The 15,293-nt window shown below is 55.9% G+C and overlaps 1 protein-coding gene across 1 annotated transcript; it reads left to right on the plus strand.

Annotated features, from left to right (window-relative positions):
• The first annotated feature begins 560 nt into the window (after positions 1-560).
• On the plus strand, positions 561-10,122 carry ELOA (elongin A). Its single transcript, XM_075437795.1, has 11 exons — positions 561-715; positions 2,857-2,913; positions 3,550-3,668; positions 4,563-5,778; positions 6,696-6,810; positions 7,177-7,332; positions 7,701-7,798; positions 8,080-8,260; positions 8,669-8,780; positions 9,081-9,232; positions 9,698-10,122. Exons 1-11 carry the CDS (start codon positions 644-646, stop codon positions 9,757-9,759), a joined length of 2,340 nt encoding a protein of 779 aa, XP_075293910.1. The 5' UTR covers positions 561-643; the 3' UTR covers positions 9,760-10,122.
• The last annotated feature ends 5,171 nt before the right edge of the window (positions 10,123-15,293 follow it).

The raw sequence follows: 15,293 nt of genomic DNA on the forward strand, positions 1-15,293 counted from the left end.
ACTTGGCCGCTGCCAAGGGCGAGGCAACGAGGAGGCAGCCAAAGGCCTGGCTCCACTCCAGGGGCTCGCCAGGGCATTTGGGGATGAGCTGAGGGGACATCGCGCTGCCGATGCCTTCCCTGCTCTCCTGAGCGAGTGGAGGGGACGGCAGCCCCCAGCCTGAGGAGTCCCCGGCCTGGGCAGCGGTGGCCCGGCTCGATTTGCCTTTGGTCGCGAATCTAAAAACCTACTTTCCACTCGCTCCCAGCAGCCGTGATGGAGCCACTGGCCGTTGGGAGGTAACGGGAGCAGGTATGAAGAGACATTTGCCTCAGGAAAGGATGTCCTGAGCGCGGTGGGGCCGGAGAGGCCACCGCTGCCCCGGTGAGGGCCGGCCATGGCGGCCGCGCTCCCCTCAGCACCGCTCCCCTCAGCAGCGCCCTGCCCGCACTCAAGATGGCGGCGCCCGCCGCCTCTGCCAGGCCCCAAGATGGCCCCCGCCGACCCCTGCCCGCACACGCCATGGCCGCCACCGGCCGGGGGCAACTGCTGCGCCGCTTCCGTTTCCTGCCCGCAGCCAAGATGGCGGCGGCGACGGGGAAGCGCCGTGTGGCCAGCGGGCGGTGAAGCCGTTTCCGCCGCCGCGGCCTCTCCAGCAGTAAAAATGGCGGAATCGGTGCTGGAAGTTGTGGGCAAGCTGCAGTCGCGGCTGGCGGGCAGCTCGGAGCCCAAGAAGGTGACGGCGGCGGCGGCGCGGCTGGGACTCCCCGCCCCGGCGGGCGCGGTGCGGCGGGGCCGGGGGTCGGGAGGGCCCGGGCCTCCCCGCGGGTGACGCGGGGAGCGGGGCCGGGCCTGGCCTGGCCTGGCCTGGCCTCCGCCGGGCCCCCCCCCCCCCCGAAGTTTCGTGGCGGGCCGGGCCCGCGCTCCGTGAGGCGAGGCGGGCAGCCCCGGGGGTTTGTCCCCGCTGAGAGCCCCCCGGCCCCGCTGCCAGCCCGGGCCGGGCTCGCAGGCCGCGCGGGAGGCCCGGTGCGGCGGGGCCGTGGTGCGGGCCCGCCGGTGGCACTTCGGCGGGGTGCGGTGGGCGAGCGGAGAGAACTTGCCGGAAGAGCCTCGCCGTGGTGACGTGTTTATGGTGGAAGAGGCGCCGAGCCTGGCGTCAGCCCAGCGAGAGGCGACGGGGAGGCGCAGCCCCGCCGTGGGACCGGGGAGGGCTGGGGCCTCCGTGATGGCCGGGGAGTTGTGATCGGGGCAAGAAGCAGTGGAGTTTTAGCTCTGCCCCGGCACCTCTGGGTGCTGCCCGCACGTTTCCCCATTTGCAGTCTTTGGTTTTCTCGCTTTGTCCTTTTGAACCCCTTTTACCAGTAATGTGAAAGAATAGCACTGGCCCAGTGTGGTCTGCAAGTCTGTGCTGCCTTGGTGAAAGGTGTGAAGTGTGAATATTGGTTTTGGGTGAGAATCGGGCTGCTTGGCGCGTCTGCCTTGGTGCGTCTCACGCACAGGGACCTGTGCTCCACAGCGGCTGCAAGCGAAGCGAGGTGTTGCTGTGCTGTACGCACACAGCTCCCAAACACATCCCTCCTCAGCTATTGCCAGGCCACGTGCCACTTGGACAGCGTCGAGAAGCGCTGGTTCTGCTCACTTCGCTTGTCAGAGAAGTGCTTTGCTGATGGGGCAGGTGACAAAAATGCCTTCTTTCCTGACAGCGTCACTTTGAGATTTACAGCTTGGCTGGGAGTTGTGCTGAGCTCAAACTGTGTTCACATTTCCGGTGAACGTGCTGTTGTAAAAGCTTGGTGAAATGACACTGGGGCGAAGGTATGTGTGTGGTGGCCTCTCAAAGCCAGCTCTTTATTTTTTTGTAAACATGTGTGGAGTTTTCCATCCTCAGACTGCAGCAGGTGTGGAATCAGGCAGGTCCCCATGAGGCGTGCTCTGGATTGAATGTGTGGGTCCCCAGGTCTCCAACCACACTTCCCCCGGTTGGACAAAGCCCTGAGCTGAGCCCCGTTGAGAACAGCGCTTTTCTTCTTGGAATTCAGCCCTGATGGCAACAAATCACTGGAGAGCAAGAAGGGCTGTTGAAGATTGTGCAGTGGGGTGTAGCTAGAAAGTGGCTGGGAGGCTTTACAAATAGCGCAGCGAGTTTCCTGTGGATCCGGGGGAAGACTCTGCACTGCCACGAGCCCAGAGCCGCAAGGACAGAGGGCCTGCAGCCCCAGTTAGCTGTGGTCACAGCACAGCTGGAAATGTTGCAGCCCCTCAGCATCCCAGCTCCAGAGCCCTGAAACGCAGTTCGTGTTGGTATCAGTGTCTCACTCTTCTAAAACAAACAGGAGAACCTAAATCTGAGCATGAGCACAGTGCTCTGAAGAGCAGATCTCCTGGCTGGGGGACAGCCGTCTGTATGACGTATAGCACAACAGCTGGCGCGGCAGAGTTCTGGGTACCTGGGGCACTGGCCTGCAGCTCCTGGCCAGGCGCGAGTCGGAGAGTGCTCCTCTTCCCTCGGGCCTGGGAGCGGCTGTGTGCGCTGGCAGGGCCGCGCTGGCAGCCTCGGTGTTCTGCGAGAGAGTGGCGTGTGCCTGTTCCTGATGCTTTAAGCCAAAGAGAAGTTGCGGTCCTGTGTGAAGAAAGCATTAATATTTGAGTGCGTTTCAAGATTCTCAGGTGGGCCCTCATAGACAAGGAGGCAATAATTTCTTTACAGTTGGCCGTCATGTTCAGCTTCTCAGGAGCTTGATTTGGAGCAAGACAGTGGCTGTCTGCTGCTTAGGGCTCTTTAACAAGCTCTCATGCAGTGCAGAATTTTCTTGCTTTCTAACCACAGTATTTGGTGCAGTGTGAGAAGTCTGAACGCTTTCCTTCTTGTCTCTGCAGCTGCTGAAGAATCTGAAGAGGCTGTCTGAGCTGCCCATCACAGTTGACATTCTCGTGGTAAGAGCTGTGAAGTCTCTCACCCTTCCGTCGTGTCTGGCAAGGCCCGGGATAACTGTTTGCCCCAGCAATGCTGCTTTCCCTGGAGTGGGGTTTGTTGCCTCAGCCACCGGCTACATCCGTTGTCATTGGCACGGTTGTGATGAGGTTCTAGAGATTCCAGGCACGGGGAAGGAGTGTGTCAGAGCAAGTGTGAAGCCGTGGAGGACAGCTGGTTGTCCTCAGCTCTCCCAAAAGCTGAACACTTGACTGGGATACGAGAGTTGGAGCGGTTCCTAGCGATAACTGAACCAGCAGGGAATTGGGAAGTGCTAAGCCTGAAAATTATTAGTGACCTCTGCCTTCAGACTTACCAACAGTCATGGTAAATACTAACTTGGTTTATTAACAGAAATAATTGGTGTTTGACTAAGGTAGAGCTAAATCTTCTGTGATTTACAGAACTGTAGTAAGTGATACAATGGCCGCTGGCAACATATTATATGTGATATCTTTGCCGTTAGATCGAGGCAGTTTGTTTCTGGCTAGCAGCAATAGGTAGCAGGTTAACTTGTTTCAGGTTGTAGGAAGTTTAGGAGAGGCGAGAATGCGGATTGCTGTGTTAAGATGAAATCCTGTCTTGGCTTTCTCGTGAAGGAGACGGGCGTTGGGAAGACTGTGAACAGTTTACGGAAGCACGAGCTTGTAGGAGACTTTGCGAAGAATCTCGTAGCCAGGTGGAAGAAGCTAGTGCCGGTGTCCCAAGAGGCAGACCGGTGAGTGAACCCCTTCGGTTATCTGATGGGTAAGCTTTGTTATATTTGGCAGGAGAGATTATAAACTTCTCTGAGCAAGGCAACAAAGTGAAGGCCCTGGAAAAACTTGTAACACAAGTGTGCGAACTCTGCATGGGGTTTGTGCCTTGTTTTGACATAAACCTCCTGCCTCCGCTAGCCGTGGAGCGTTGGGTTGCTGACGGCTGCAGTTTTGCAGGCGAGTAGGGACCGATTTTCAAGAATTTGCAGTTTGATGAAGAGATTAACAGTAGAGGCCAGAAAAGTGCCTTTAATAAAGCCAGAGGTGCTATCTGCTTGCTTCCCATTTTGTGACGCTAAAGAGAGGAAGTTCTAGACCCAAGTAAAGGAAGTGGCTTGCTTTGAAAGAAGGCTTTAATGTGCAAAAATCCTATGGAAACTGAAAGTTAATGCTGGCAAGTATGTTGCAGTAACAAAGCTGTGTTGAACCCAGCAATGAGATTGCTTAGATGGGGGTGATAAAGACCCAGCTACTCAGTATAATTTCAGTGGCTGTGGTATCCCTGCATGCCAAACTGGCGAACTGGGGGACGTTTTCCAGAGGTACCCCACAGCCACGAGTGCTTAGGTGTGGACAAGTCTCTGAATGCATCTGTCTCCGCTTCCCAGTGAAGTGAGAGGTCTCCAGTCCTAATAAAGATGCTTAACCAATCCTTGCACTAGAAATCCAGTTTCTAAATCCCTGAGTGTTGCTGTGCCTAAGAGAATGAGTGGTCTTCTTGTCACAGAACTACCAAATACAGCCTTAGTCTTCTGTGAAAGAGGTTCCTGTCCCCGTGGTTCATGGGGAATGGCTCTGTTCATTCATACTGAGAGGTTTTAATCTACCTATTTTGGGTTTTTTTATCCCTTCAGAAATAACCTAGATTCTGAGGACCGTGACTATGAGAGGAGCAGCTCAAGCAAAAGACGTCAAGAATCCTCCCTCAGAGAGGATGAGGAACCTGACCAGGAGTGTTCAGAACCCTTCCAGGGGTCTTGCAGCCAGTCCTATAGCCCAGATGATAGGGAAAAGAAGTCCAAAAGGTATCCTAGGCCTGAGAGAGCTCACGAGACTTATGGCTATAGCAGCCACGAGGGGAAGGGTTGGGGCAGATCTTCCCCAGTGCTCTCTTCAGATCAGGAGTACTCGGACTATGGACAAGCTGTGTCACCTGAGCCAAGTGAGAGCCTGCAGGATATGTATGCAGACCCTTATGCCTCTGAGGAGCAGGAAGAACCGACCGTATTTCATCGGAAAGCCAGTAAAGGTCACAGCTTTCAGGAGAAGCTGGGGGGAGGCCGGGAGAGGAACCCTGGTGAGTCCTATGACAAAGGGAATGTGAGTCGAAACAAAGAGCACAAGTCTTCTCACAAGAAGCAGCGACTTGATGGCAGAGGGGAGGACAAGACCTCTGCCTTCAGCCCAGAAAGATCACACAAGACCTCTTTTAAAGAGCAACTGCGAGAAGCCCCCATGGCAGGGGGCAGCAAGGAGAAGCAGAGGATGTCAGACGGCACCAAGAAGGAGAAAAACCGAGAAAGCGGCACCTCCAGAAAGGAGAAGCTGCACGTGTTGCCGCCCTTGGAAGAGTCTTTGGACAACCACGTTAAGAAGCAAAAACATCGGGACTCTGAAAAAAGCAAACTGGAAAAGCCCAAGCTGAGCCTGGAGCCCTCTAACACAGAGCGGGAGAAACGGAAAGCTGAGAGTGACTCGTCAAATAGGGTTAAAGAAAAGGGAATTTCTGGGAGCTTAAAATCTTCAGAGGGGAAGCGCAAAGTCTCTGATGTGGACAAAAAATCAATGGGCTTTTCCTCAAATTTTGGGGAGGGAGAAGCGGAGGATGAATTTGAACAACCTACAATGTCCTTCGAGTCGTACCTCAGCTACGACCAGCCCCAGAAAAAGAAAAAGAAAGCAGTCAAACCCTCTGTGTCAGCTGGGGACAAAGACCAAGGGCACGGCAAACAGAACGGATCCAAAGCCAGTGCCAACAGCTCAGGCTCGAGTCAAAAAAGCCCAAGCCACAAGCGAACAAGTGAGAAAAAGGCAGACAAGAAACTCCCAGAGTCTCCTAAACCAAAGCGGGTAAGGGTTGGAGGGCTCTGAAAGCGAACCAAGCAGGTGGGATCGGCTGCTCTCGGTCCTCTGCCCTCTGGGCTTCCTGGTTCTGCCCTTGGAGGTGCTGGGCTGTGTTGTGCCTCTGGGTGGGCTTGCGGTGTCTCGCTGGTGTCCAGCTCCGTGACTCCTGGTTCCTGCTGGGAGACAGCGTGCGTTGCCCGTGCTCTGTGCCGCAGGCGTTGCTGTGTGCTGTTCGAGTGGAGCTGCTGGAGCAGCGGGTGGTGAGGGAGGGGAGAAAAGAAATGCAATGGGCAAAAAGCCCTGTTCATTGGAAAATGGGGAGAGTAAAAGAAAACACCTCCAGCTAAATACTCATGTGAAAGCATGTCAGACATGACACATTGCACAAATGGGAGAACTGGTGCTACAATGAGGCTGACTCTAGAAGACAGACCTTCTTTTGTTTTAACATTCTGTTAATAAACCAGTATTTCTGTACACATTCATTGCCACCTGGGTGCCAGGGCTCTGTGTATAAATAGGGACTAATGTGTAAAACCTCTACTGCTTAATGGTTTTACCCACCTTTGAAACACTTTGCTCTTCAAAATCTGTTCGTACAATCTTAGCAGCCTTTTAAAATCCTGCTTTGCCATTCATTCTTAGAAGTGCCTTGTACCAAAGTTTTAGGTATCCCTCAGTTTGTGAGATTCCTGTCTCTGCTACTGCAGAGTTTTATGCAGGGAGGAGGAGAAGAAACAGAACGGATGAATGAGTGTTAGCAATCAAGGACATGTTTCTGCCAGCTTTGTTGTCTTTTCTTTCTCTAATTCTTTGCATTGTTCATCTGACTTGGGGTCTTCCCAGAGGCCTTTCGCACTGCTGGCTTACTTGCATATACTTATTATTTTTGGCTTGCTTGAATGTACGTCCTCTGCTTCCAGATACTTTTAGATGTGGTACCAACATTACCGGACATCCCACTGCCCCCGATCCAGGCCAATTACCGCCCGCTTCCTTCAGTTGAGTCCATCGCCTGCTCCCAGACAAAAAGGAAAGGTACGTTGGGCAGGAAAATCGGTGTGAATCGGGCTGCAGCCACTGTGGGAGGGAGTGGGAGCGGGTGCTGGCTGGGTTCAGGCCTTTCTGTTGGGTCTGTTCTGCCTCTGGTGCTCGGAGCCTGGGTTTCAGAACAAGGTAGCTGCTTTCCCCCGAGCTGCAGCAGAAGGGAGGAGGATTCCTTGCTGACCCTGCTTGAGGCTTGGGCTTTGGACTTGCCCTTCCTGAGGCGGGTTGCAGGTCTCCTGGAGAAGACTTGGGCCTTTAGGTTGCCTCTGGGGGACTCGGATGTGTATCCTGTGGCACTCCCAGGGTGGGCTCTTCTTTTCCCTGTTCCCTTCTGACTCCAGGGCTTTCTCTTTACAGCAGTGTCTTCGCCAGCTGAAGAGAGCGAAGCAGGTTTTACAGGCCGCAGGTTGAATTCAAAGATGCAAGTCTATTCAGGCTCTAAAACTGCCTACCTCCCAAAGATGATGTCTCTGTACCAGCAATGCATCAGAGTCCTCAGTAACAACATTGACTGTAAGTGCCTCTCCTCCTCTGTCTGCAAGTCACACTGTCACGCAGATACAGGGACGTCTTGGTGACTTGTTTCTCTGTTTCCCATCAGTGTCTGGCTTGGAGCAGGTGAACTGTCAGCCCTTGTCAAAGGACAAGCTCCCTAATAGGGGAGGGATCTCATGGAAAGCTCAGGCCCTGCTTAACTTGCAGATATTGGTGCCTGATGACCCCTTGAGCTCTTGCACCCGTAGTTCCTTTCTCCTTGCCCTCGTCTTGCGCAGTGGCGTGCAGCACTGCCGGTTTTTTCCCACTGCATTTCAGGGTGTCCAGCCCTTTCCTTGGCGAGGAAGGAGCAGGATAAATACTCTGTGCACCTTGCTTCTCTCTAGCGATCTATGAAGTGGGTGGTGTCCCCTTCTCTGTGCTGGAGCCAGTGTTGGAGAAATGCACCCCGGAGCAGCTGTATCGCATTGAGGAATGCAATCATGTGAGTGCCTGGGCCTGGGCAAGGGAGGGTGACACTGGACTGACGTTCTGTCCTCATCTGCAATAGCAGAGTGGTGAAGAACAAGGCTCTTTACAGCAAGAGGTGGTTTTTGCCAGTCCCGAGTTCCTGGCTTTGCCGTCTGCCCGTCTCTTGCTGCGAGCTGGCCCCTGAGCTGTCTTGCCCTCTGTGCTGTCCCAGTGGCACTGGCCCTGGCTGGTGCTGAGGGAGAGGGGAGTGAAGGTGTCAGGAGGGATCCCAGCTTCCGTGGGGGTTTGTTTCAGGTCTTAATTGAGGATACAGATCAACTCTGGCACAATCACTGTCTGCGTGACTTCAAGACTGAGAAGCCAGAAGAGTTTGAGTCCTGGCGGGAGATGTACCTGCGACTCCACGAGGCACGAGAGCAGCGGCTGCTCATGTTGGCACGCAACATCGGCTCAGCTCATGCCAACAAACCCAAAGGTAAAGTAGGGCTGCAGGATCAGAGAGGGGCCTGGGAATGCAGCCTAGGGAACGTTTTTGTGTGGGGAAGGTCTTTTTTCTAGCACGAACACGTAAGGCTGCAGAGGCACCTCCTATTCTGCTACTGTGGCTTCTCCATGCTGGGGCTGAAGAATACCAGGGTGGGAGGAAGCATTCCTGCTCTTCTGGTGAACGTAATGAGAACTGCTGACATGATCAGTCTGATTTCTCAAAACCTGTATTGTGACCACAAGAGGTTCAGACCTCAGGGACGAGGCTGTCACGCAAGCTTTGGAACAGGTGCCCCGGGGAGAGGTGGTTGGCGCTGGCTGCGAGAAGCCCAGCACTGAGGAGCCTCCGTTATCATAAGCTGGATCTAAGCAGTGTTTCCCTCTGGCCTCCTAACAGGCAGAGTGGCCAAAATGGCCTTTGTGAACTCGGCAGCAAAGCCCCCTCGGGACGTGCGCAGGAGACAGGAGAAGTTTGGAACGGGAGGACCTCTGCTGCCAGAGAAGACCAAGTGAGTGTTTCTCAGTAGCTCTTGGTGCTCAGGGCCTCTTCTGGCGTGGGCTCCTGCCAGCTTTCCCCCGAAGCTCTGCGTCCTGGCAAGAAAGGACGCTGTGTGCCTGGGAGGTCCCTTTGCAGTGAAACTCCCACCTGGCATGGCCTCTGTCTTGCTGGGAAGCGTGGAGCTCCTGCTGGCTGCTGGTTCCCTGTGGTACGAGCCACGCTGCTGTTAACAAATGGGGCTGGTGTCTCGAGAATCACACCAGAGCTCAGCGACTCCTTTGCTGAGCTGCCCGTCCCATCTCTGTTTCAGGATAAAACCAGTCCTGTACGCACCGAGCAAAAGCCAGGCTCGTGTGAGTGAGGAGCAGTGCTGTGATGGGCCCAGCACCAGCAGTGCCCATTCTGTGCCATCTTCAGGGAGCACCTTCTCCTCCTATGACCCCAGGAAACCACCGGTGAAGAGTAAGTACAAACCGCAGAGCATCCCTGAGGTCTGCTAGGGCTCCTCCTTCAAAGACACGTGAATCTGCTGCTTCTGCTGCAAGAGAAACCCAGCCTGGGCAGGAGGGGTGATGTTGCTGGCCTCTCCTCTCTCCTCTCCTGCCTTTCCCCTCCCGCTGTCTTGCTCCGTCTGTCCAAGTGTTTGCCAGAATGCGATGGCAGCGCAGCTCCTGTGGGGAGGCAGCAGGGAGAGTTTGGGCAGAGCTCTGTGTTCTTGCAGTGCAGAAAGCAGAGCGGGCTCTCCTCGCTCTGTGACCTGAAAGTCCGACCGGCCGTGATCAGAGAGCGCACGCGGACGCCTGCCTTGCGTCTGCTTTGCCGGGGCTGCAGCTTTGGCTTGCTCCCTGCTCTCCCAGTCTGTGACTGCTGCTTTAACGTCTGGGGAGTTCTTGGTTTCATTTGGTTTGTTCTCTTTCTCTGTTGCAGAAATTGCACCCATGATGGCAAAGACTATCAAAGCTTTCAAAAACAGGTTCTCCCGGAGATAAGGGTGCAGAGCAGATCTGGGACTCGGCCTCTCGTGGGGAGTGGCACGGAAGGGGTGAAGGTACCCGGCCAGCCCTTTTCTTTGAGCTGTTTGGAGGCTGCAGCTGCGGGGAGAAGCTTTGATCTGCACAAGACGACAGCACAGTATTTTGTCTTTTATTCTGGTCCCTTGCTGAGTGTCAGGCCCCCTCTCTCTTCCCCCTGCCCTAAACATCCTGTTTCTAGCTCTGTCAACCGTCAAAAGAAGGGTGTACAGAATCCCCGGACACAAGAAAATGTGAAGTCTTGGCACCTGCTGAGAGTGGAAGATCCAGAGACTATTTACTATTTAACCTCTTAATAAATTATAAAATGGTTTTAATTCATATTCTGCCCCTCTATCCCGCTGGTGTTATTTATGTCACTCCCAGCAGTCTCCGCCCTGCCAAGTCCATACAAGGGCCTGTCTGACTCCAGCTGGCAGGGGTCCGTCTGTCTGAGTGGGCACTGGGTGTCCCGGGAGTCTTTCCTCGTGGTCTGGTGCCCGCTGGGCCCAAAGCCCCACCCGGACTCTGTGGGACAGGTCGGGCCGGTGGCCCGTCTGCTCCTCGATCCGTGGGCAAGCGCATCGAGTCCCGGGGCTTTGCTCTCTACCCGTGTGCGTTAATAAGCCCTTGGCTCTCGCCCTTGTCCCTGCTGTTGCTGCAGATCTTGTCCAGATGCTGACGTCGTCGTGCGGGGATGCCAAGAGTCGTCACGGACTTGTTCTCTGCTGCTGTTGTCTTCTGCTGGCTACTGGGAGTAAAACTGGGAGGGCTGCGGGGAGGAATGTCACTGTGCACCAAGTCAGATTTTAACTGGTTTATTTTTTTTCTTTGTGGGAGAGAGAGAGGACACACTTTGTCTGCCTCTGAATTTTAGAAGAGTTTTTCAATATCAATGAAGGCATCAGTTTGCCTCTTTTGGTGGAAAGAAGGAGTCATTTCATGTTGTTTTCTGTGTGGAATTGGGAAGGATTTCATTCCAGTTAAAGCTGGTGCTTAAATCCTGTCTTTTCCCTGTCTGTTTCCCTCTGTCCCCTCTTTGGAAAAAGCAAGGATTTTAGTCTTTGAACTTGAAAGCATTTGACTGGGCTTGGAGGGAAGCGAGTAACGGAACGTGGTTTGTTTTTAATGTGTGCGTGGTACGTAGCAGGAGTTCAGAAAGCTTGGTTGTCCGTGGCGCTTGAGGAAGTGGAGCTCTGGAAGGACAGGGTGTGCGCTGTGACCCAGCGGACCCCGGCCCTGGGCTTGGTGGGGCTGTGAGGAGGTGTCCCCGAGCGCAGCTCCTCGGGGGGTCGGGAGCCCGTGCTGCGCGGGGTGTGGGATGTCGGGGGACTCGCTGAGGCCGCAGCAGCCAGCGGGGAGCTGCACACAGCCGGGCACTGGCTGTTACCTTTGAAGCCTTATCGCGGTGATCGTTTCTGCCGGTGGGCGATGTCTGCCTCGAGAGCAACCTTTCCCCAAGCGGGGCAAGCGGAGGCTGGGGCTGCTTCGAGCCAGTCGTGGGGCGAGGGAGACGGCCTCTCCGTCAGCGCTCAGAGGTCCGGCCGGATCGCCGAGGGGAGAGATTCTCCTGTTCCAAGCCATATTTGCTGCCCTAGGGCTTTGCTGTCTAGGTGGAAAAGGTGCTGGTAGTGGTCGCTGTTGTTGGCAGCAGCTTTGGAGAAGCTCCAAATCCCAAAGCGGTGGAGCTGGCTGTGCACTCCGACCGGGGGAGACCTGGCTGTGAAGAGCCTTCCCCGGAGGGCTCTAGAAAAATCCCGGTGTGCTTCGGGTTTCTGTTGGTTTGCTTCTTTCCTTTCTTTCTCCCTTTTGCTTGCTTTCGTTCTCACCCTTCGCAACACCCGTCTCTGGTTGATTTGGTCCGTTCCTTTCTTATTTTGAAGGTCTTGGAAAAACGTTCTCAGACTGTCACGTGCTGTAAGTTTGTTACAGTCCCAGATGCTTTAATGTTTCCGTGCAGCATTTCAATGTGTGTTGTGCTGTAAAATAACGGCTCCTTACTCTTGCGTTTCTGCTGTATTTAATTTTGTTGTATTTTTAATTAGATAACAATATATTATCTTCTGCTGCCCGTTGTGCTACCATTCATTTCTCCTCTGTACTTGGGGTCGGGGCAGAGGGGGGGGAAGGGCAGCCTGGCCTTGTGTTCAGGCCCCCGTGGAGCTTTCTCTCAGGCCTGACCCTGATCCTTTGCTCAATCTCGGGCACTGCGAAAGTGCCGCTGAATTGGGAGTACAGCTCCGCTGCGGTATTGCCCAAAGCATCGCTGCCGCGGGGCGATGCACCTTCCCTCGCCGAGCAGCCTCTTTGCTCGAGGTGTGTAACTGTGTCGGCGTTGGGGCGTAGCTGGGCTGCAGGGGGGAGGTTACGGAGGGGACGGGACGCGACGGCGGTGTCAGAAGTGGCTGCGCTCTGTGCTGAGCGATGCCAACCGCTCTCCCTCCCCTCCCCATCCTTTGGCTCGGGCACTAGAACAGCGCAGACGGAGGAGGTGGGCACCAGGCAGGAGGGTTCATGCCCTGAGCCACAGCCGAAGCCACGTCCGGGGTGAAGGCGCTTGCTCGCGGTGCCCAGGCTGTTGCAGTTGTGCCATTCGTGGTCGGTGAAGTGGTTTGAGAACTGGCTGAATGGCAGAACTCAGAGCGTTGTCATCAGCGGCGCTGAGTCTAGTTGGAGGCTGGTAACTAGTGGTGTCCCTCAGGGGTCAGTACTGGACCCAGCCTTGTTTAACTTCTTCATCAATGACCTGGATGAAGAGTTAGAATGTACCATCAGCAAGTTTGCTGATGACACCAAACTGGGAGGTGTGGTAGACACACCGGAAGGCTGTGCTGCCATTCAGCATGACCTGGACAGGCTGGAAAGTTGGGCAGAGAGGAACCTGATGAGGTTCAACAAAGGCAAACGCAGGGTCCTGCACCTGGGGGGGAATAACCCCATGCACCAGTACAGGCTTGGGTTGGACCTGCTGGAGAGCAGCTCTGCGGAAAGGGACCTGGGTGTCCTGGTGGACGACAGGTTAACCATGAGCCTGCAGTGTGCCCTGGCTGCCAAGAAAGCCAATGGCATCCTGGAGCACATCAAGAAGAGTGTGGCCAGTAGGTCGAGGGAGGTTCTGCCTCCCCTCTACATTGCCCTAGTGAGGCCTCATCTGGAGTACTCTGTCCAGTTTTGGGCTCCCCAGTTCAAGAAAGACAAAGAGCTACTGGAGAGAGTCCAGCGGAGGGCTACAAGGATGGTGAGGGGACTGGAGCATCTCTCCTACGAGGAGAGGCTGAGGGAGCTGGGCTTGTTCAGCCTGGAGAAGAGAAGGCTGCGAGGGGACCTAATATATACTTACAAATATCTGAAGGGTGGGTGTCAGGAGGATGGGGCCAAGCTCTTTTCAGTAGTGCCCAGTGACAGGACAAGGGGCAATGGGCATAAACTGAAGCAGAGGAAGTTCCGTCTGAACATGAGGAACAATTTCTTCCCTCTGAGGGTGACGGAGCACTGGCACAGGCTGCCCAGGGAGGTTGTGGAGTCTCCTTCTCTGGAGACATTCAAGCCCCGCCTGGACAAGGTCCTCTACAGCCTGCTCTGGGTGACCCTGCTTCAGCAGGAGGGTTGGACTAGATGACCCACAGCGGTCCCTTCCAACCCCGACCATTCCGTGATTCTGTGATTCCGCTGTGCCCCGCTGCCCGGGGACGAGGGGAGCCGAGCTGCCTCTTGCCCCTGGGCCGCCCCACAGGGGGGAGCGGCTCTGACTTGCGTTTGTATTTCGGCCCCCAACTGTCTACATACGACTATCTCTGTTCCTTTCTTTTGTGGTAACGAAGATGAATACTGTAATTGGTGAAGGTATATGAAAAGAGGAGACTGGCCTCTCAATAAAAGCCGACCCCTAGAGCGTGTCCGCCTCTTCCTCTCCGTCCCGGGGCGCTGGAGGCTGACTCCGCTGGCAGCACGACCCGGCTGCTCCCGGCTGCTCTCCGGGCCGCTGCTGCCCACCAGCTCTGCCCGTTCCCCAGCGCCGGCCGGGGCCGGTGCAGCGCGGCCTTCGCCGGGGTCCGGCCGGGGCCCAGCCCGCTCCGCGGGGTAGGCCGGGCTCCCGCGGTTCACCGGTGGGCGAGGCACAGAGGGATCGGGACAGGCTGGGTCGAGGGGCCGAGGCCGAGTGCCGGGTCTGGCCCTGGGGTCACAGCAGCCCCCCGCAGCGCCGCGGGCCTGGGGAGCAGCGGCTGGAGAGCTGCAGGGAGGAGCAGGAGCTGGGGGTGCTGCTGGGCGACAGCCGGCCGGCCGCGGGCCAGCAGTGTGCCCGGGTGGGCAAGGAGGCCAACGGCACCCTGGCTTGGGTCAGGAATGGTGTGGCCAGCGGGAGCAGGGAGGGGATCGGGCCCCTGTGCTGGGCACTGGTCAGGCCGCACCTCGAGTGCTGTGCTCGGCTTTGGGCCTCTCGCTCCAAGAAGGACACTGAGGGGCTGCAGCGTGTCCAGAGAAGGGCAGCGAGGCTGGGGAGAACCTACCTGGAAGGAGGGTGTAGTGAGGGGGGGTTGGTCTCTTCTCCCAGGTAACCAGCGATAGGACGAGACCCAATGGCCTCAGGTTGCCTCAGGGGAGGTTTAGAATGGACATTGGGAACAATTTCTTTCCTGAAAGAGTGGTCAGGCACTGGACCAGGCTGCCCAGGGCAGTGGTGGAGTCCCCATCCCTGGAGGGGTTCAAAAAATGTGTAGGCGTGGCACTTCAGGACATGCTTTAGCAGGCGTGGTGGTGTTGGGCTGACGGTTGCACCTGATGATCTCGGAGCTCTTTTCCAACCTTAATAATTCTCTGAAGCAGTGCAGGGGTCCCGTTTCTTTTGTTCCGCTCTCAGGCGAGAGCAGAGCGGGGTTTCAGCGGTGGGGCCCGAATGGAGCTGAGGGACTGCCGAGGGGTCGGTTCCAGGGCTCCGGGGCTCCGTGGTGCTGCGAGCACGTGCCAGACTGCAGACATGGGCTCCGCAGGCCGCGCATGGAGAATCTCTGTGCTCCACAGCGGCTGCAAGCGAAGCGAGGTGTTGCTGTGCTGTACGCACACAGCTCCCAAACACATCCCTCCTCAGCTATTGCCAGGCCACGTGCCACTTGGACAGCGTTGAGAAGCGCCGGTTCTGCTCACTTCGCTTGTCAGAGAAGTGCTTTGCTGATGGGGCAGGTGACAAAAATGCCTTCTTTCCTGACAGCGTCACTTTGAGATTTACAGCTTGGCTGGGAGTTGTGCTGAGCTCAAACTGTGTTCACATTTCCGGTGAACGTGCTGGCATAAAAGCTTGGTGAAATGACACTGGGGCGAATGTATGTGTGTGGTGGCCTCTCAAAGCCAGCTCTTTATTTTTTTGTAAACATGTGTGGAGTTTTCCATCCTCAGACTGCAGCAGGTGTGGAATCAGGCAGGTCCCCATGAGGCGTGCTCTGGATCAAATGTGTGGGTCCCCAGGTCTCCAACCACGTTTCCCCCCGCTAGACAAAGCCCTGAGCTGAGCCCTGTTG

The sequence above is a fragment of the Opisthocomus hoazin genome, chromosome 17, assembly GCF_030867145.1.
Source record: "Opisthocomus hoazin isolate bOpiHoa1 chromosome 17, bOpiHoa1.hap1, whole genome shotgun sequence".
NCBI lineage: Eukaryota > Metazoa > Chordata > Aves > Opisthocomiformes > Opisthocomidae > Opisthocomus > Opisthocomus hoazin.